This window comes from Hyposmocoma kahamanoa, unplaced genomic scaffold (genome assembly GCF_003589595.1).
Source record: "Hyposmocoma kahamanoa isolate Upper Pololo Valley unplaced genomic scaffold, ASM358959v1 64, whole genome shotgun sequence".
NCBI classification, from domain to species: Eukaryota; Metazoa; Arthropoda; class Insecta; order Lepidoptera; family Cosmopterigidae; genus Hyposmocoma; species Hyposmocoma kahamanoa.
In genome coordinates this window covers 2,187,608-2,209,101 of record NW_020653852.1, presented here as the reverse complement: position 1 = coordinate 2,209,101, position 21,494 = coordinate 2,187,608, and the positions used below count along the sequence as shown (strand labels likewise).

Here is a 21,494-nt window from a genome sequence, read left to right as displayed (position 1 = left end):
AGAAAACACTTCGGATGTCGCTTGAGCTCTTCGTCCCATTGGAATCCGAGAAAATACGAAAATCTCTCGTGCACCTAGAGATAAAATGATCCCTGAGGTATAACTGCCTCCGTGGCCGAACGGTTACCATACCAGAGGTCCCAGGTTCGATTCCCGGGTCGGGAGAAATATTTGTATGGCCTACATTTATTTCTCTCGTGAGTTTGGGTGTAATTTGTGGTTGTCTATGTGTGTGTCCATGGCACTTGCGACACAGGGTTTCCCTAGTGCGGGGCCATGTTGAGTGTGTGCGTTATTATTATTATTATTTCGGACCGTCATTTCTCGGATTCGGAACTGGGGGTCTACTCTCGATCTCCGTCCGAAACAATTACTGCCAAATAAAAAAAACTTGACCAAATGAAAAGACGCGTGATGCGAATGACGCTTCATACTTGATACTTGTCTTTTAATTTTGTCGAATATTACTTATTTCACAGTAATTGTTTCGGACGGATGTCGTGAGTAGACCCCCTGATACAAATCGGACGTACTGCGCAATCACTATAATCTTGTTCTAAATTAATTGCATATGTTTATCATTGTAATACTATATTATACAAATGTAGTTCGCTATACTACATTATACACTGCTCAGTAAATAAGATAAATATAACAGTTGCACTCATCTACAGGTTAAGCAGCTCTATATGCGGTTATTTAATTCTATCTTATAATATGATAATAATGAGTAACTGGGTGTTTTCAAACTGACGTAAGCAGGATATAAGCTAGGGAGAATATCTTGCACGCGAGCTAGTTCAGTTGCTGTTTTCCAATTGTATGTTCATCTTTTTTAAATGCCACAATCCGCATTTTGCGTGATTCGGTGTGAGACAATGTTGTGCACGTAAGTATTACTGGCTTCATTGTGCATTTAGTAACCCAATTACAAAACGGTCTCCTGTAAATGTCTAATTTTGAGGATGAATTATTTACATTGCAATAAGACATTTTGAATCGAATTATGCGGGGAATGATATGCAAGTCAAGAGTACAGCGGTCCAAGCACATCGTGTGCTCTATTTCCTACGCGCGCGCCTCACGTGTACAAGGCCTTACATAAAAGCACACCCATATGCGTTATATATTTTTTTGTTATACACCAACACTTTAAACGTTGCAACGAATTCGAGGACAGGGTAGACTAGAAAAGAACTAAATATTAATTTGTCAGTGTCAAACATGAATCCAATGATAAAGTGTAAGTCGGTTAACGCGGGGTTAAGTGATCGAAACGAAGCGACAAGTGAGTCGCTCCAACGGGGGCCACCGAATGTTTCAGTTCGACCGGCACGAGCAGGAACGGGGCACTAGACGGGCACCTCCTCCTGCTCCTTCTCGCGCTGGCGCACGGCCACGGCGGTCTCCACCAGCAGGTACAGGCACTTGAACTTGTCGCGCTCGCCGTCGGGCGCGGCGGGCGCGGCGGGCGCGTCGGCCGGCAGCACGTGCAGGCGCCGGCGCAGCGGGTGCGGCAGCTGCGGCAGGTGCGCCAGCTGCGGGTGCCAGCCGCCGGCCGAGCCGCCCTCGCCGCCCTCGTCGGGCTCGTCGCCGTCCGACGTGCGCACCGTCACCACGGCCGCCGTGCCGCGCGCCGCGGGGTGCAGCTCGCGGTCCTCGGGCCCGTAGCGGATCACCGACTGCCACACGGACGGGTCGTACTTCACCTCCTCCTCGCTGACGGCGCCGGACGAGTAGCCCTCCTCCCCGTCGGCGATCTCGTCGCCGTCGCTGCGGTACACCAGCAGCCCGTCGCCGTAGTCGGCGTCGGCGGCGCGCTCGCCCTCGTTGTCCAGCTCCACGCCGTCCCAGGTGACGACGACGCCCTGCGCGGCGCCGGCGGCGGCCGACGCGCCCGGCTGCTTGCGCCCGCGCCGCGAGATGGTGTAGTGCAGCGGGTCGTGGCCCTCGCGCCGGATCATCTCCGGCAGGATGCGCCGCCGCGCGTTTATGAACCAGTTGCACACCTGTCGACGAGCACGGGATCAGTGGGAGCCGAGGGTCGGGTGGTAGGATGCAATTCGACAGAGCGCGACACCCACCTGCAGCACCGTCAGGTTGGCCTCCTGGCTGAGGGTGAGTTTCTCGGCGTCGCTGGGGTAGGCGTTGTAGCGATGGTCGTAGAGCCAGCGCTTGAGAATCTTAACAGAGTGCTTGGGCAGGTTGCCTCGGCGCTTGCGCACGGGAATCTGCGGGGGCGTGGAGCTCTCCTGGACGTACACCAGCCCGCCGTGCCGGCTGCGTTCGGCCTCGCCATCCGTACCGCTCTCGTTGTCGTCCGTTGAAGAGGTCGACGGGAAACGGTCTCGAGCTGAACATCAAAATATCATAGATAGAATGGCAACTAAGAAATTGTCTCACTTTATAACATTCGTGTTTGGCATTTATAATTATAAATGCACAGACCAGCACAGAACTGAGCACTTGTCAGGATTTTTTTTTTTTTTTTTTTTTTTAATAAATAAATAAATAAATAAATAAATAACGCACACACTCAACATATGAAGTAATATTGATATATGAAATAGGTTCTTTTAACATCAAGAAAAAAAATCTGCGATTATATGTAGAGGAAACTGTGGAAGTGAATGACTGAATTTAAAAGAAATATGTTTACAATTTCGCCGCCCATTTCAAGAATATTCAAGAAACAAGCCCAAAAACATGTTTAGTTAATTGCATCATTGTTACGTTTAACGTCGCAAAAGTTAGTTGAATGATTTGTTTACTTAAGGCTGCTCCTTACTTCATACACAGGTCAACAAGAGCGCGCACCTCGCCACTGTCTTTGCTCGGAATCCAGGTCGCGCATGTTTACGCAAATGAAAATGCTTACAACGCCCTATTTGACACACATTTTGTTCAAGTTTGTTGACTTATGAGTATCAAGCCAGTCTTTGTAATTTCTTTGCTATAATTTCATCCACTTGCTGCTCAAAGTGCTTAAATAAGTCGTATGTTAAATAAACACATAATGGTTTGTATTTGTTAACAGACTTCTGAGCATCAAGTAGACTATATATATATAAATAATAATACAAAATATAATAATACATTGTAGAAGACAATGTCCAAAACATAAACAGTATAATATAGAATACCTGAGTTTGTAATTGTTCCTAGAAAAGACATAACCATATACAATACACATAAATAAAGAAATGAAAATGTCTTTATTAACTTTCACAAAAGAAACTTATATATGCCCATGGTCCTCACATGTTCCTGAATTTAGTTTTGTTTGTGAAAGTCTGGTATCTATACTAGGATTAACCTGTGTGAGCACCAGGCTCTCACACTTACACCTCTAGGCATATGTAAGAAAGATAGGCATAAGACAGGAAGACATGTGTACTCATACAATTACAAAATCATAAGACAGAAGGATAGGAAGGATATATGTACTTAAACAGTTGCAAAATAAGCAAATTAGCAGTTAAAAAAAATGATGTTTACTAACTGACAACTGTACAACATACAATGCCATTTTCGCCTCTGACCCAAGGATTTGAATAATGGAATGCAAATAATCACTATGTCATTACAAATAAAAGTACCTTAAGTATGCAGATTGATGCAAGAAAAGGTACCTTTATCTGCAAATTCCCACAACACAGGGCACCTACCTTTGTATACAATTTTAAATTTAGTTGCCATTCTTGAGCATCATGAATAAGGTCTTCTTAGATCCTTCATCAGTATTTTTTGCACCTTAGTTACAACATAGAAACAGCACTTTGGTTATGTTTAAATTATGTTTAAAGGTTGTCGATATATTAATTTCTAATCTCGGCACTTAGTAGTTCCAAATATGTATTGCTTTCTCAATTATGAAGTAACATAAATGTAAAAGTAATTTTTTAAACTGGAAAGCAAGATTAAAAATAAACATACTTAGCACCAGCCATACATTATGTTATTTGATTGATGTTAAATATGATAAAAATGAAAAAGTCTATACCTATATTTCTTATTTAAAGTTTTTTATTTTGTCTGTTCCCAAAACTTTAATTATTTAAATTACTCCACTTTACTGTGGACAGTGCATCTGTAGTTGGTATACACATTTGCACACCTGTAGCAGGCATGTGTCAAGCTAAACGGCATACATATTTGAGGTTTTCTACCCTAGTAATGAAAAGGCACAACTATGCATACTTTATACAACAATTGTGCCCTTTTTCATTATTACAACATAAGTAAAATTTTAGAGAATAACAGTATTTATATACTCTGGAATATTATCTAGCATCTGAACATAAGAAAAGTTAAACAGTGTTAGTTCTAGTGATTAAAATAAATATTACTTTATAGACTACAATTTTAGCTACTAGTTCCTTGAGTCTATAAGCTCTTGGCCTTGAGTCGTAACTAGTGGTGACCACAACAGATGCATTGGTGAAGATGCAGATTGCAGCCCTACACAGGCCCTAACAACAACCAAATAAATAATAACTGGGTAATACAAAAATAAATAATAACAGCCCATGATGTGTTGACCCCTTAATATAAATAAATTAATTTTATATTAGGCTCCTTTCCACATCATAAATACTCAGAACCCACTGTGTTTCCTAACATTAGTTGTAAATTTCACACAAATAATAATAAGGGGTTCATCAAATAGATTTTGGTTTATACACACAATGGAGTTGTCCTTTTTTTCTCATAGTTGGCTGGAAGACCATATTGTGTCCAGAGAATAATGTACGAGATAAATGGTTCTCAAAAATTTGCCTCTAACTATAGTAATTCATATTTTATCTCTGACATTGCAGACCTGTGTGCATGCAATTTAAATCAAAATCATTAACAGCCCAGTTACTTCACACTGGTGAGCACATATCTTACAGCGTCAATAATTATGGCAAATGGGTATGTACATATAGCAAATACAATATAAACAAAACTATAGTAGCGCCACCTATCGGAGCGCGTGATTGAGAAGATGGTGCGGCGGCCATCTTGTGGGGCTTGACTTTAGTGCTGTCATTTTTCTGTCATAACGACATTTTACAAAAGTCAATGAGATTCCAATATCAACAATTGGGAATTTGACAATTCTATCAAATGATCAAAATAAAATGTTCTCCCGCTTATCACAAATGCCACCCAATGCTAAATTCATGATCTGCGTATCGATTTCCATGATCTTTACGCGTTACGTAGCGTGATATCTAAAAATAACTCCAGCACGTTCCAAATCGTCCTAATTTAGTAGGAGGTATGAATTCAACGTAAGTTTCGCAATGAGGTAGCTCCACAACACAATATTATAAACTGTTGGCAAAAGTTAATCACAACAAAGCCTAGCGTTGCACAGTTGACGCCTATTGATAAAGCAAGCGATTCACGTCGCGTAATGACGCCATTTTACTTTCATGTAATCGCATCCCACGGTGACGTAACACTCCCAAAACTTATTCCAGACGGTAGATAACAGGATGGAATGCAAGAATAATTCACGTTTAATACTGAATTCACAGCAATAAAGGCTTTGTTTTTGTTTAAATGTCACCTTGACATATGTATGTCAAATTTGACAAGCATGGCGGAAACGTGGCGTCGTTTTGGACCGGCTTTCTTACCTCCAGGGGACATGGACTGCTGTCTATTAGCGACGCGGGCGTCTCTGATGATCTCCCGCGTTATTTCTCGTACGTCACGACGTTGCTGGTACGCCATTTCGGTCCGGTCGCGTTGTTCTTGAGCTACACCGGCCGTAGGAGGCAACATGTTCACTATTCAATCCATGCGAACACGAATTTTTACACTCAGTTACCTAATAAACACCAGAAATGTTCTCATTCATGTGCGAAGTAAATAAAACAGTTCTACAATATTCCTTGAATTATTTTAACTATGTTTTGCACAGCAAACCGAACTCCACCGCAACAAACTGACGTTTGGGGCGGGGGGAAGACAGGATCGTAGCGGCGGGAAACGACTCTGCGCCGCCGCGTCGCTATCTTTGTCTTTCTTTACGTAAATCGTATGTCCGTCTCTTGCACACAACAACGCTTTCGTGACATAACATCTACGAAACGTCAAAACATAGCGTGGGTTGTTTATTCAAATGTCAAACCGTTCTCCAATTACTTTTTGTTGACTGTTTGGAATGCTCCAATCCCGTTCCTTTTACTAACGCCATCTAACGATATTTAAGTTACTAAAATTGTGAACCAAAGCATTCCAAGGTTACGGACTTATTTTGCGCGTCTAAAGAATACTTTAGTTAACCGAAGAACGAAAAGGTGGATATTATACTTTTGACATAATCTCATGACAATGTAGTAATAACTATAAAATATGTAAATATTATTAAAGTAAACGGAGTTTTCATAAAACTATGAATGGCAAATGTAACATTCGTCTATAAAACTTCTTGCCTATAATATATCTTTTAACATCACAGTAAAATTATGGATAAACCTACTCGGGTTTATGTTCCGCGCGACGCCGCCGCCTCCGCCGCCCGCCATGTTTAAATGATTAAGTACAATAGTTTTTTTTTGTAAAACTTTGAACAAATAATATAATAATGTACTAGTTTGTGATTTGGAACTATTTTCAATTTCAAACAATTAAATACTGTAATTTTATTCCGCTGGTGCTTACAATAAATAACTAAATTTTAAATACTTTTCTTCTTACAGCCTCCTCCATTCTTCACGATCCATAGCCAGCTGCTTGACTATTTTGTAGGTGCTCATTTTGACCTTTGTCTTCGTCTCCTTATCTTTTGTTCTGTCCAAAATGATTTTAACTCCAAATTTTACACACAATTTAAAAAGAAAGCTTATACTTAACTAACAGTGGTAGAATATAACTCGCTATTCAAATATTACCAGTTCCGACGATCTTGAAGCTTCGATTTTGCAAGAAACTCTTTGCTAATATTGCTTAGGGTCGTATTCCAGAACTCTACCCAATGCTCAAGTCAGGACTTCAGTATGATTTAAAGCACTAGAAATCATACTCAAGTCCTTGCCATTAGGGTCGTATTTCTAGTATTTTAATATTATTATAATACATGCTAGTACTTATTTAATACAGATACCCCATCTCATACTAAGAAATGCCGCATTCGTAACTCCGTTTACTCGGACACTACGCGCGATGCGAAATAGTATACCAAAAGGCCAACAGATTATATAAATAATAGGTAAATCGTATTTTTAATATCCATTCTTCAGGTAAGTGTACATTATATTTTGTATTTAAAATGTAGTTAATTGAAAACTTTGTATTTTTTTTATTAAATATTCCTTTTATAACCTTCACATTCGATGTTTCTATGTCTAAAATAACATCTACATAATTATTTTAACCGACTTCAAAAAGAAGGAGGTTCTCAATTCGCCTGTATTATGTGATTTGTTAACTTCTATAAGTATAACTTGTGTTTTATGTTTGTACTGTGTTTTTATGTGTGTGTTATAAAATTGTACAATATACAAAACTCGTTAAACCAAATATAATATTTATACCTCAGATAATGGTAGAAAATTGCATCTAGACCGTTACAAATAAAGTAGGTAATAAAACGTTCCTTAGATAGACTTGAAGTTTAGAGAAAAAAACAAAGTAATTTTTGTGGACGGATTTATTTTTTTTATCCGATGAGGTATACAAATACAAATTCTTTCGTTAACCTAAATTAGCAATAAATAAATTATTAACACTAATAAACGTAGTTTTCTTGAGCCTGCTTTTGAATGGACTCGATCAGTCTATTGTAAATAACTTCGGGTGCTTTCTTCGAGAACTGAAAGTCCATGTTGCTGAAGCCTCGTCCCGTTACTTTGTATGAGTCCTTCACATTCGGCAGTTCTTTTTCCAATTTAGCCACGTCTTGAGGGTTCGCTAACCAGTCGCCGTCGCTGTAGTACAGAGCTACTGGGACTGTCACTTTCTGCATCTGGTATTGAGGCGGTTGACGGCTGCCGTACACCTTTTCATTGATTTCCGAGCCGTAGTCATACTTGGTGAACTGTTGGGTTGAGGCAGCCTGAGCATACTGCTTCATTTGCTTTGTAGATGCACCCGCTGGTAGATGACCCATGATGACAGGGATATCCTTGACATCCAAGTTTTCAACATTGACGCCAGACACGACAAATTTGACGTTAGAGCTGATGTTCTTGCAGCCGATCTCGTTTTCGATCATAGCGCCGCCAATAGTGTGGACCAGTTCCGAACTGGGTTTGAACTCTCCATGACCAAGTTGGTGGTTCAGTTTATGGTGAAAGGGACTAGTTGGAGCTATCAATCGGAGTAGGGGGCTGCGCGTGTTGGACATGTATACCATCGGCGACAAAGCGTACATCATGATGATCTTGTTATTGTATTGAGGGCGACTGGACGCAAGAGCAAAGAAGGCAGTTGTTCCTTGCGAGTGGCCGACGTAGTACATTTTCTCTTGGTTGGAAGTTTTAAGAACGAAGTCAATCATGGTGGGCAAGTCGTGAAGAGCGATCTCGTCGGTGCTGTACTGCCAGAAATCAGCTAAAGCGGGGTGTTTGGTAACGTGGCGACGAGAATACTTGGAGCCGCGTGCATTGCCCAACCATACTTCGTAACCGGCGTCAGCGAGCAAGTAGGCGAGCGACTTGCCGGGACCCATTAACAGCCAGTCATCTGCACTTCCCAGAAGACCGTGCATTAGGAACACGACGGGCCGCTGCGGTATCTGTTGCTTCGGTGGAATGCGGAATAGAGTCAAGTAATAACCGTCGTCGGTTTTGACAGTGTAAGTCTCAACCCCGTAGTGGTATTTATTAAGAAGCTCTGTAGCGTTAAGGTGTACATCTTCGTCTCCAGAATTTTTAGTTTCCTCCAACGCCTGGTGGAACATTTTCTTGTCTTCTTCACTGAGGTGATTCATTGCATCATAAGCGCCTTCAAAGATTTTTTCAATGTCTTCTTTGTTGACGGAAGATTTGGGCCCAGTAGCTATTTGGACGCCTCTCCAAGCAATGGAATCACCTGAAACTGACTTTTTGTTCTGGCTTTTTAAGTTCAAGGCTAACTGAGCAGTAAGCATGGGAGTATCGGCATACATTGGTGTGGCGTATTTGTCTTCTCTGACATTGTCATGGGTGTTGCTCTCCATGGAATTGGAATCGTATGTCTGTTGATAGGTGTGCATTTTTTCAGCTCCTTCTTGGTAACGTTGCTTCTGTTGCTTATAGGACGAGCGCTGCGGTTCAGGGTAGAGTTGGTTTTGTTTCTGCTGATACTGGTTACCCTGTTGATTGTACTCACGGACGAGTTCCTGTCTACGAGGAACCTCCTGCTTCTGTTGGCGCATGGTCGCTGGGTAGTGTTCTTGCTCATTCGACTGATAATTGTCGTAATATCTCTCGTACCCTCTGTTATACTGTTCCATTTCTTGCTGCTCACCGGCGAGTTTCTGTCGGCGACGAACCTCCTGCTTCTGTTCTCGCACAATCGGCTGGTAACGTTCATTCTCGCTTAACCGAGAATTGTCGTAATAATTTTCGTATTGCTTGTAGTTCTGCTCCACTTCCTTGTTCTTAATATTTCCCTGTTGTGAGTCGAAGTCCATTTTATTTTGGGCGATGGAATTCTCCATTTGCGGGTTGTAGCGGTGCCGCCTGAATATGTGACCCGCACCATCGCGGGCCAGTGCAAGGCACAGGAGCAGGCAGATGGCTTTCATCTTGTCGAATTATGCGAAGTACCGCTCGCCAGGCGTCTTTTATAGTGGTTTTTAACTTGAATCAGCACTACAGAAATTTTAAAATCTTACTATGTAAGCGTTCTGTAGTTTTATTAATGAAAAGCAATAATTATGTTAAATTTATATACAGGGTGCGTATAATTTAATTTATAATTCGCGCGTATGTTGTAAAAGGTAATTTAATACAGCGACATGTATAATTTGAAATTTCTTTCGCTTCACTTATAAATATGGCGTTTAATAATAATCATAATAATAAAATTACTTACCTAATAGACATTGTAGTTCCCAATATACATAACATACAGAAGACTATAACTGAAAAAATAATCGAAACGCAGAAGTAAATGATGCAGTGTCTAGAATTTGGCGAAAAGAACACATGTAAGTTATCCCTATTGTTCTTTCCACAACAGGCATTATTCCCAATCATCTTCTCCATAGCTTCAAATTCATAGATTGAAAAGAGCATTACCTTGAAAAAAAGCTATAATATTAAATACTTGCCGCATTGTCACGCAATTGGAAGACGACGAAGTAGACTCTTATTACACACCCTCCACATAGATACGCCATACTTGATTTCGGTGCCTAAATGTGGTGTAAAAAAATAAACACTTTGTTACTTTCGTAGTGCAAGGACAAAACTATGCATTTAACTCCGTTCCACTCAACTATTTCCCGCTCACTACCCTTTCGCAATGGAAGGCGGACATAATACTTAGCTAAATGTGATAGAATAATAACTTGCTGTTCAAATAATAACCAGTTTCGACGATTACAACGGCAAGAAACTCTTTGTCGTTGGCTCTATCGGCAGCAGCGGCGCACGCACATTATCATAGATGCCTTCGTAAACATCTCGCGCGACAGAAACGCGACAGCCCCGTCAGCATTCTGAAAAACACGTCTATCAATCATGCACGTGAATAAGTATTAATAATAACTGAGCATCTATCTCTATAGTTGAGAAAAATTGTACTGTAGCCACTCGTACCTATAGGTACATTCTACCGCTTATGACGGACCTCGGAAAAGTTTGTTAAGCGTTAAGGACTGTGTGTCAGCTATGATTTCGTCAACTCCAATGAATCTCCAATACAACGTTATGGTATATACATACATAAGTTCACGCCCTTGTCCCACAGGAGGGGTAGGCAGAGACCACGGAACGCCACTTTACTCTATCCTTTTTTTTATTATAGGCATTAAGATTATTACAGGTGTGTTAAAAATCGTAATAAGATTATAATTATTCTTTTATAATAATAAAATTTATAAATATCCATATTGTGTATTAAATATCTATATTATTAATTGGACATATTCCTGTCATCTAAGTATTCATGCGATTATAGTGTTGTATTATATATATTGTATGAATAAATGTATGTATGTATATATTATAGTGTTGTGTAACTTTTAGCCACGCTTTTCTCTAGTGTCCACTTAAAGGTATTAACTGGTAACAGCCTGTATAACAATTGTACAAACTTCAATACGAACTCGACAGCGTGATATTGTGCTTGCGCTGGTAAACTAACGCGTCAATATTATGTAGGTCGCTGACTCTAGGCGGCACGGGGCGGCTTTAATAACACTGAGGGTCTTATTTTAGAACTCTACTCAATGCTCAAGTCAGGATTTGAGTATGGTTTAAAGTACTCGAAATCATACTCAGATCCTGACTTGAGCATTGAGTAGAGTTCTGGAATACGACCCTTAGTTTTAGTTAGTTTTAAACCAACTTAAATTAATAGGAGGTTCTCAAATCGACTGTATTTCCTACCATACTTTACCCATATCATTCACCTCCTTACTAATAGCGAAATTCTTAACTAATCGTCGTATATTTTCCTTCGACGTATGACATCTTTTTTAATACCTTTGGAATAATAAAGCCATAAGTGATCATACGCCAAAACTGCTTTCAATAATAGTAATAATACACACTCACTGTCACGGTCATGGTCAAATTCACTAGAGGAAGAAACGTGGGCCAGCGTGGCAGACCACCATGGTAACCATTCGGCCACAGAGGCAGTTTTTATCACAATAAAGTCATAAAAATAATACGAAGTACACACATGACACAATTTTTTTTTAAATACCTAGTGACGGGACGAACCAATCGTTTGCCTGATGGTAAGCGACACGCCCATCCATAACAGTTGCAGTGCCACTCAGAGCTTTAAATCGCAAAGATCAGGGGTATTGTCACTGCGCCCGTCACCCTGAGACATAAGTAGATAAGCCCCATGTGCCTGTAATTTCACCAGCACTGGATGACGGATTCCATAACAGCACAACGCACAGCCTATTAGTTTAGTTTAATATTATTTTTTAGTTAATTTTTTAGTAGTTTAATTTTTTATTTAAGTTTTCTTTTATTGGGTGTATTGTGATTTTATACGGAATAAATTATTTCTATTCTATTATATTCTAGACATCACACAAGTTATTGTACATATGAAATTTCATAGCTCTTACATTTAAGTAAAAAAAGTTATCAACTAATTCGTGGAATCTTTAAACCCTTTTAAATCTGTCTCCTGAAATAATTTTTGCAGATATGCCATTATTACACCAAGGGTGCGACTGTTTGTATGTGAATTCCATATGAACTGAAGCATTCTTAAAAAAATCAAATTTAAAAAAATACAAACATGTTTTATTCAGAAGCTCAATCATTACATGTATAGTGGTTCGAGACTCCCTTGTAAATATTTGTGCTTCAATGTTTAAGGTCTGAGGCATACTTTACATAACTTAATTTTACATAACTGTAATGAACTTAATGCCAAATAAGTAACGTACAAATACGATAGGGGAAAATCACCGTATATCGGGTAGTTGCTTAATTCCGGATAGTGAACTCTCTCTTTTTTTTTCCTTAATGTCCTCTATTTTTTATTTTATGTTTTAATAGCCAACTATAAAGTGGTGCTGCTGTAAAAAAATCATCTGACTAATTTAGAAAATGACAGAACAGTGAGACCACGTTACTTTCAAAAATATATATATATTATTCTATGAAAAAGTGTTGTTTTCGTCAGGGGAAGTACAAATTATTATGCAAATATTTTCAAACCGATAATGTTTACTAAGTTGTAGTGAGTTTTGTGGCTTTGTGAAATCTTAATATCGGATACCTACGCGAGCCTAATATTGGATATCTGATATTAGGATACTTTTTTAAATGAGAACTTCAAAGCTTTTCAAACATGCAATGTAGTTGATATACTTTTTATCCTCTATAAAAAAATCTAATATATAGTTATAGTGAACTTTAAAGTAATTCTAATGGTGCCATGTAAAAATGCAGTAGATAACTGACTTTTTACCAAAACAGATAATAAAAACGTAACGAATATAGTCACCTAGCTTTAGATACCGCATATTGACGGTCATATCAACGGAACGGCGACAATTAATAATAGAACTTAAGAAAAAAATAATTTAAAATTATATTTTACGAAGGGAATTTTAGGGCATTTTAGTTTGGACGAGAATCGTTGTGATGGCGCTCTAAAAATATTTTATTTAAATTAAAATGCCCAGTATAACATGTTCATAAATTCGAACCACTAACAGAAATGTCGTATTTTAAAAGGAATACATTAACACTGGATTACATTAACACTTTTTATAAAAAAAACTGCTGGACGCTTAAACAAGACGAAAAAGTGCCATTTTTGACGCCCTTACCCATGTACGGCTATTTATCTTCATAAATAGAATAAAGAGAAGAGTAAATAGAAAAAACGTTGAGTATAGCTGGATTATTAATTACCGTGTTACCAATTACAAAATTACATTATTTGAAAAGTAATTTCAAGTGTGCGGTATAAGATATAAGGTAGTAGTATGAAAATGTTGCCTAATGCTTAGAGGTCTCCTTGTGAGTTACAACACACAGGAAACTGGCATTACCAAACATTTTAGCAACTTATTTTATTTTATTTATATTCATAGACCCGTAAATTCATACCTTTATAATAATATAAGAATACACTAATATTTAAACAAATGTGCTGCGACGTGTGGCGCAACGTGGGTGTCCGGTAGCCGGCATCGGAAACGTCGGTACATGACACCTTTCGGTCAATACTCCTTCATGAAGGTCAACAGATGTTGAGTTGGTACTCTCATCATAAATGAATTAGAATTCACATTGTCGTGGGACCCCAACTGCTTTACCCTCAGGGTAGCATTGACATTCACCCGTATATCCGCAGACTTAATACCTATACCAAACTCATTACCTGTTTACTCCCTATGGCGTCGAAATCTTTGGTCCGTGGGTCTTTTTCAATTTTATCATAATAATTAATAGACTGTTTGGGGAACCCAAGGACTGGCATCTACTTTGCTCAACGTATTAGCATAGCTACACAAAGAGGCAACGCTGCCAGCATCTTGGGTCAATTTTTAACCGACTTCAAAAACAAGAGGAGGTTCTTAATTCGACTGTATGTTCTTCAAATTCAAACCGCTCATTCGTAAGGCAGATTCCCCTGAGAAGAATGAGCGAGAAACTCTAGGGGTTGCCCTTTGTAAATAACATTTACAATATTTTTTTTTATTTGAAACATCAGAGATCGAGACTACCTCCATGAGCTAAACGGGTTACTACCACGGATTTTTGTCATCCAAGTACGCAGAAGTTGTATAATAACCTTCAGTATAAAGTTTTTGTTTCACTATAGTTTTAAACCTCGTGAAAGGCAAATTTTGTATATCAACCGGAATCTTGTTATAAAAGCGTATACTTACATTGCCCCTTAAATGATTTTTTGACTTTGTGAAGACGACTATCAAGAAAAGCTAGTTTATTTCTATTCCTCGTATTAATGTTATGTCTGTCACTATTTTTCATAAATAAATTACTCTTCCTTTTAACATAAATTACATTTTCATAAATGTACTGTGAGGCTAGTGTAGGAATGTTAATTTCCTTAAACTTATCCGTCAAAGATACTTTGGGGCCCAGATTGTAAATAGCCCTAACCGCACGTTTCTGCAGGACAAAGATTCTATTGATATCGGCGGCATTACCCCAAAGCAAAATGCCGTATGTCATTAGACTGTGAAAGTAGCTGAAGTAAACCAATCTAGCGGTTTCGACGTCTGAAAATTTCCTTATTTTTTTATCGCGTACACTGCAGAGCCGAGCCGTTTTGATAACTTACTTATATGGGGACCCCATTGCAATTTAGCATCTAACGTTATACCTAGAAATACAACTGTATCCACAAGATTCAATTTTTCGTTTCTAACTACAATGTTTGTAACCGTCTCTCTAACATTGGGTAATGTAAATTTCACACAATTTGTTTTTTTCTCATTAAGAAGTAGGTTATTAACAGCAAACCAATCAACTACTTTAGATATAACATTGTTCACATCGTCGTAGGAACATTGGTGCCTTTTAACTTTAAATAATAATTCTTTTTTGTATATACCTGTTACGTTATTAACGTTACGCGATAACTCCGGTATTTGTGAACCGATTTGATGATTCTATTTTTGTTGGAAAAAGGGTACCTCAGATGTGGTCCCATTTAAATTTGAAGAAAATATTCCTCTTCTAAGGGTGGCAAACTAGGGGATGAGGATGACGATTCTATGAACGAAATTAATCGATAACTTTTTTATGTTTCAATAAGAGAATTATTTCATTTTATACAATAATTTTTAACCGGCTTCAAAAAAAGGAAGTTGTTAATTTCAACGGTATGTTTTTTTTGTATTTATGTTACGCGATAACTCCGGCCGATTTGTGAACAGATTTTGATGATTCTTTTTTGTTGGAAAGAGGGTTCCTCAGAATTGGTCCCATTTAAACATGAAGAAAATTCAAGCTCTAAGGGTTGCAAACAAGGGGATGAATAACTTTTGAGCTCGGTTTTTTTGTTTCATGTAGTTCATATTATTTTATAACTTTCATTTGTTAAAAGCACTTTTCACGTATGATCACAAGTCGATGGCTTTCTAGAACAGTGGCCTATCTCAAAAGTGCCCAGTTCATCAGGAAGATGGCTTAAAAACGCTGAGAAGCATCTGCTGCTCAAAGTTGACGAATCGTAGACCATCCCAATGTTGTCATGTGTTTATTCTAACCAATGAAATACTTGTAAATCCCAATGACAATAAAATTTTACATTTTCTGAAAAAATCGCAGTAATAAATAAAAAAGGATAAATTTTGGATTGGGCGACTATCTTTGAAAAGCAGCTACGTGGCCAAGTACGAAATATGGACCATAAGTAAACTTGAAGTTTTACAAACTACGAAAATTTTGTAACACACTGAAACTGCTTTTATTTTTAACCGACTTCAATAAAAAAGGAGGTTCTCAATTCGACTATCTCTTACATATAATTGTAAGTCAATGGGATCGAACGAATTTTTTCTGAGTGTTCGATCTTTGTATTAATAATTATAACAAACTATTGGAGTAATTTCACAAAAAATAATTGAATATCAATTCAATAAAAATTTAAAATGTAAGTAAAGTTTAGATAAAATTAAAAGAAACAATAAAAAAGGAACCTTAATTATATGTATATACAACCTTCATAGTAATTTTAATTTTAGAACATAATGTGCTAATAGTGTACTAGGGGTGCTTAAACTAAGTAAATGGGTATCCGTATTTTAGGCATCTTCTTTGTGAATTTTTTCTTGATATTACAGCTTAAAAACAAATTTTTCTATATTTAACAATGACACAATTAGTTATTAGTAATTATTTAATATAAATTAATATCCATCAATAAATACAATTCTCAAATAATTTCTCGCAAACCTTCTGTGTCCTATTCTTGCCAGGATTTGGCGGTCTTCCTACATTCTTCCTTATTCATAGCGAAATAATGCAAAGTAGAGTTTAGTCGTAATTCAAAGTAACCTTAGATGAGACTCGTGCCCGTGCATTTATGAAAACGAAAGTAATGTTAAGGAGAACAGTTTTTTTTTAAGAAAAATAGCGTAGATATAATAATAGCGTAGGTATAAATAGAAAAACAGACATAACATTAATACGAGGAACAAAAATAAACTAGCTATTTTTGACAATAATCTTCTGCTTGCGTGCTTCTGTAATTATGATACCGGGTGATATTCAAAATTTGCCATTTACGAGGTTTAAAACTATAGTGAAACAAAAACTTTATTCTAAAGGTTATTTTATTAAACAGCTTCTGCGTTCTTGGAAGACAAAAATCCGTAGTACTGACCCGTTTAGCGCTTGCAGGTATTTTCGATGTAACATGTTACACATGAATATTGTAAGTGATAAAATGTTTTCAAATCATTGACTTACAATTATATGGACGTCGGGTCCGCGCTAAAAAGTGTCCGAACTTATAGGGCGTTAAAATCGTATACAGAGCGTCATTCACGCTTTAATCTTCGTTTGTTCGACTGACAGCGAAGCAAGCAAAATTAGACAGTACTGCGATGACATTACAATTTAAATTCAACGTTTTAGCTTTTTCATATTCCTTTACATGTCACTACGTTTAAATAGGTTGACTTGGGACATTCTTTTCGTGGTTTTTGTATTAGATCCGTCGTCACCCACCAATAGGATTACTTCATTTTCCTAGCCTCGCTTAGCGTAACTCCGGTGGAAAAGGGTTAGCGGAGCTAAGTATTTGTACATACAAAATAGCGAGAGATGTGTGCGATGAATGCGGGCGAGGAATGTGTGCAAAACGGTGTAGGAAACTAAAGCTACTGAAAGTATGACACCAACTGACACTGACACGTCGCCACCACTCACCTCATCACACTGTACCCCGCCCGCGCATAGCTGAAGAGTCCGTAACGCATCCTCACGACGCGCCGCTGCTCATCCTCTCACCGAGTCACCGCTTTTTTTGGTGGAAAACATCGCACCGTTTCACAGCGCCGCTACATATCTTCGCACCTCGCACATCTCAGGAGGAAAGGTCAGCCTTAAGGCCCATTTAGATGGAGAGAGTTTGCCGTCTCGAAGATACGATTATCGAAAGAATATAAAAAACTGTCCTCGTCTAAACATTTGCGATTATCGACCGTCCACGTGAGCAGTAATGGCCTCGCCTTTCAATATTGAACGTCTCCGTGTAAACAGAACTCGAAAGCAAAAATCGTATTTCGAGTTTCTGTGCCAGCTGTTTTTACCACGAGTGCAGTGCGCGAGGGTGTTTAGATTATCACTGCTTTTCTAAGACAAGAATTAATGAAACGAGAACGAAAAAAAATTTTGGATTAAGAAATGTTATAAAATTTGAAAAAAAAATGTATATTTCTTTACAATGCAATGAACTTAATATTATCAGCAGTTCCAAATTTGAATGATTTTTGCGTCATTTCGATATGTCCATAGTCAATACCGCAGTAATCACTGAACTCGAATGGCGATTCTCGCGCTCAAAACGGTTCGAACCGATTTGTACGATAATCGTATGAACTTGAAAGAAATCATACGAGATCGTGTTTAGACAAGTCGAAAACTCGTAAGCAAGAATCTCCTTACCACATATTTCTCCGTGTAAACAGTCGAGGAAGCGATTAAGTTGCTTGCGAATCTCGTATGACATAATCGTAGGCGAGATTTTAGTTCTTGCCTTAATGTAAACATTATGATACGATAATCTTATGGCGATTATTGCTTACGATAATCACCTACGAGTTTTCGTCACGAAGCGTGCGAGAAACTCTCTCCATCTAAATGGGCCTTTAATATTGTAAAATGATATGGGAACAAAATTTGTTCCCATTTAGCATAGACATTAATTTAATGTCTACAAAGACCAACGCCTAGAGTTTCTTCCACGTTCTTCTCAGGAAATTGAGATTTACGATTGAGTATAGTAATGTGTAATGAATATTACGATTTCAAGTGGTTTTTGCTACCTATAAAACAATTTACTATAGATGTTTTGATTTGACGCATAAAGGTCTATCCACACATATCATTAAAAATACAAATAAGTTTAAATGTTATGTTTCAAAATAAATAATAGATTATAAAATAATATTTACTTAAATAACTATTTTTAATTATTAAAAAGCAAATATATATAAATAAGTAAAAAAGGCTATATAAAATATTTCACCTCAATATATTTTATCTATTACCAATTATTAAAAATGCCTCCCTCTCATTTGCTGTGCCCGACAGGGTCCATACATGATCTATTATATTATATACTTTGTAACACCTTGTAAACATATGGAAAAGCAATAAAGATTGAGTATTGAGTATTGAGTATCCGGGCCGTGCCCGGGCCGTGGACGGGCCGTGCTCCGTCAGGGGTTCAAAAAAATATCGTTGTGTATATTTTGTATGGACTCGTTCACACATGTCCGTGTCCGGGCCGGGGCCGGGACGGGCCCGCAGTTCATACCAACTAACACTTAGATAGTCCTTTAGTTTTACAAAATATCCAACCTACAGAAAGACAGCTACGATATAGTTTATCTATAATTCAATTATCAAAGTTTGTTTGACACATGGACACAAATTGATATGTTTTGTTAACCGACTTTAAAAAAAAGGAGGAGGTTCTCAATTAGATAGATAGATAAAATCCTTATTCACCACCATGACAAATACATACACAGACACATGATACAGACATTAACTTAGACGTAACACAGTAATATATTCTACTAGTATCTGTCTTGGAAGCCATGGCAATGAAAGGGCGCTGACTCAGCATAAATGTCGCGGCTGCCCGCGACGCTGGTATTCTTCCAGGACCCTATAGGGACAGGGACGCCACTCGTAAAATTCGAGTGTATTTTTTGTGTGTTATGTTACTCGACTACGACGAGAACTTTAATATGCGTTTCAATTAACGTTGTCAAAGTCGCAGTAACGGAAACAGCGAAAACGGATTAGCAATAAATATAAATGTTAGACAACATCACGTACGTAGCTTATGTAACTAAAGCACTTAGTGTTAAAACGACGGTACCACAAACACCCAGATCCGAGACAATATACAGTGTGTCCGGGGATGTAAAAATTCAAAAATTTTAAGGGCTTTAATATGGTCAATTTTATCGACAAAAACACACCCATATGAGTGTCGGTTCCTAACCCACCTCAAAATACAGATTTTGGAAAAATTTTTGATTTTGGAAAAATTACCCTTGCCTACTTAACTGCGAGATGGGTTCGACTCTAATAGGCTACATTTTGGTGTCATTTGAAAGCTAAGGACATTAATTACCTAAAATAACAACAAAACAACATGAGCTCAACACATTTTGTGCTAACAAGAAACGGATGATTGAAAATGGCAGGTTTTATTCGTACTTTTTCTAGTTTTTCGAAGGTACTATGACATACTTATTCTTTGTATTTAATTGTTAATTTTTGAGTTGTTCAATAAATCGACGGAACAATTATCACTCTAATTACCTACTTTAGAAGTTGTTGTTGGATAAAAAGACCCCTGCCACTGTCTGCGAGGCAAGACTTTGCCTCCCTATTCTGTTCTATCGCCTGTACAATGGCCTATGTGATGAAGAACTGTTTGACATGATGCCAACAGCAACATTTTACCATCGCACCGCTGGCCACCGGCAGGGAGTCTTCACACTCTGGAACCGAGTCGATCTCGTACTGTACGGTTTCAGAGGAACTTTCTCCCACGTACAATTAGGATGTGGAATTAACTCCCTGTCGGGGTTTTCCCGCAGGAATACAACATGGAGTCTTTCAAAAGGGGTTTGAGAAGGGTCCTAAAGGGTCGGCAATGCGCTCGTGACGCCCCTGGTGTTGCAGGCGTTCATAGGCGACGGTGACCTCTTTCCATCAGACAGGTTTTCGTATGTTTGCTTCTTAATATAAAAACAAAAAAAACCATGCTTCAAAGCTATTCGCATTGAACGGAAGTTGACGATTGCGCAATCAACGTATTTCATTGTAATTCAATATTTTACGTATATTTCATCGCTCATCAATTCATTATTGCAATTAAATATTTAAGTAGGTTAACAATTCGTTAATAAGGTTCAAATTCGTTTAAAATCATGCGGCAGCGTTCTATCATAATAATAATTATATTGTCGGCTGTTTTGATTGGAAATATATTTCACTGCTATTATAATAGTGTTGTAACTCAAAATACGTGAAATTTAAGATTATGACCATTACCTAAAATTTGATTCTCTTCATGAAACCGTCGTCAGATTATTGTAAACAACAAACCAAAGATAATATCAAGCGATGGGACGAACAAGTCGTGTGCCTAGTAGTAAGCTACACGTGCCTGTCCAGAACAGTTGCAGTGCCACACAGAGATTTAAATCGCAAACATCTGAGGGGCACTACGCCCGTCACCCTGAGACATAAGTTTACAAGTCCAATGTGCCTGTAATTTCACCATTTCACGATGATATTCAATTTTTTTTTGTGGAATTACGCCACTAGTTTGTTATAATTATTAATAGAAAGATTATGTATATAATTATTAATAGAAAGATTATGTATCAGATAGCTGACTAAAGAATTAGATTTGTCACAGATGGCGCTAACGAAAAAAAATCGTTAAAAACCTAAATCAAAGATCTGCAACAAGCACATACAAAATAAGGTAAGTAAGATGTGGTGGTTCGTTCCGTAGCTCAGTTGGGGGAGTTTCTTTCTAGCACGAATTGCTTGAATGTGCTGGTTCGAATCCAGTCCGCATCGAAGGAATTTTTCTTAGTGTTCGATCTTTGTATTAATAATGATATCTAC

The 21,494-nt window shown here is 38.1% G+C and overlaps 2 protein-coding genes across 2 annotated transcripts; both read right to left on the bottom strand.

The window, feature by feature from the left end:
• Nucleotides 1-494: 494 nt before the first annotated feature.
• On the bottom strand, nucleotides 495-5,958 carry LOC113230644 (iroquois-class homeodomain protein IRX-3-like). The gene is made up of 3 exons (XM_026464650.1): nucleotides 5,631-5,958; nucleotides 2,085-2,353; nucleotides 495-2,009 (listed from the first exon to the last, which is right to left on the bottom strand). The coding sequence occupies exons 1-3, from the start codon at nucleotides 5,776-5,778 to the stop codon at nucleotides 1,353-1,355; spliced, it is 1,074 nt and encodes a 357-aa protein (XP_026320435.1). The 5' UTR covers nucleotides 5,779-5,958; the 3' UTR covers nucleotides 495-1,352.
• A 1,659-nt stretch (nucleotides 5,959-7,617) lies between these two features.
• LOC113230972 (lipase 3-like) lies at nucleotides 7,618-9,758 on the bottom strand. The gene has a single exon (XM_026465087.1). It carries the CDS (start codon nucleotides 9,725-9,727, stop codon nucleotides 7,727-7,729), a length of 2,001 nt encoding a protein of 666 aa, XP_026320872.1. The 5' UTR covers nucleotides 9,728-9,758; the 3' UTR covers nucleotides 7,618-7,726.
• Between the last annotated feature and the right edge of the window lie 11,736 nt (nucleotides 9,759-21,494).

Excerpts from the sequence above, each read along its gene's own strand:
- LOC113230972 (XM_026465087.1), bottom strand. The coding sequence starts at position 9,727 with ATGAAAGCCATCTGCCTGCTCCTGTGCCTTGCACTGGCCCGCGATGGT.
- LOC113230644 (XM_026464650.1), bottom strand. The coding sequence starts at position 5,778 with ATGTTGCCTCCTACGGCCGGTGTAGCTCAAGAACAACGCGACCGGACC. Across the intron at positions 2,354-5,630 it reads GCAGTCCATGTCCCCTGGAG|CTCGAGACCGTTTCCCGTCG; the intron begins GTAAGAAAGCCG and ends TTTGATGTTCAG. Across the intron at positions 2,010-2,084 it reads CCAACCTGACGGTGCTGCAG|GTGTGCAACTGGTTCATAAA; the intron begins GTGGGTGTCGCG and ends GCTCGTCGACAG.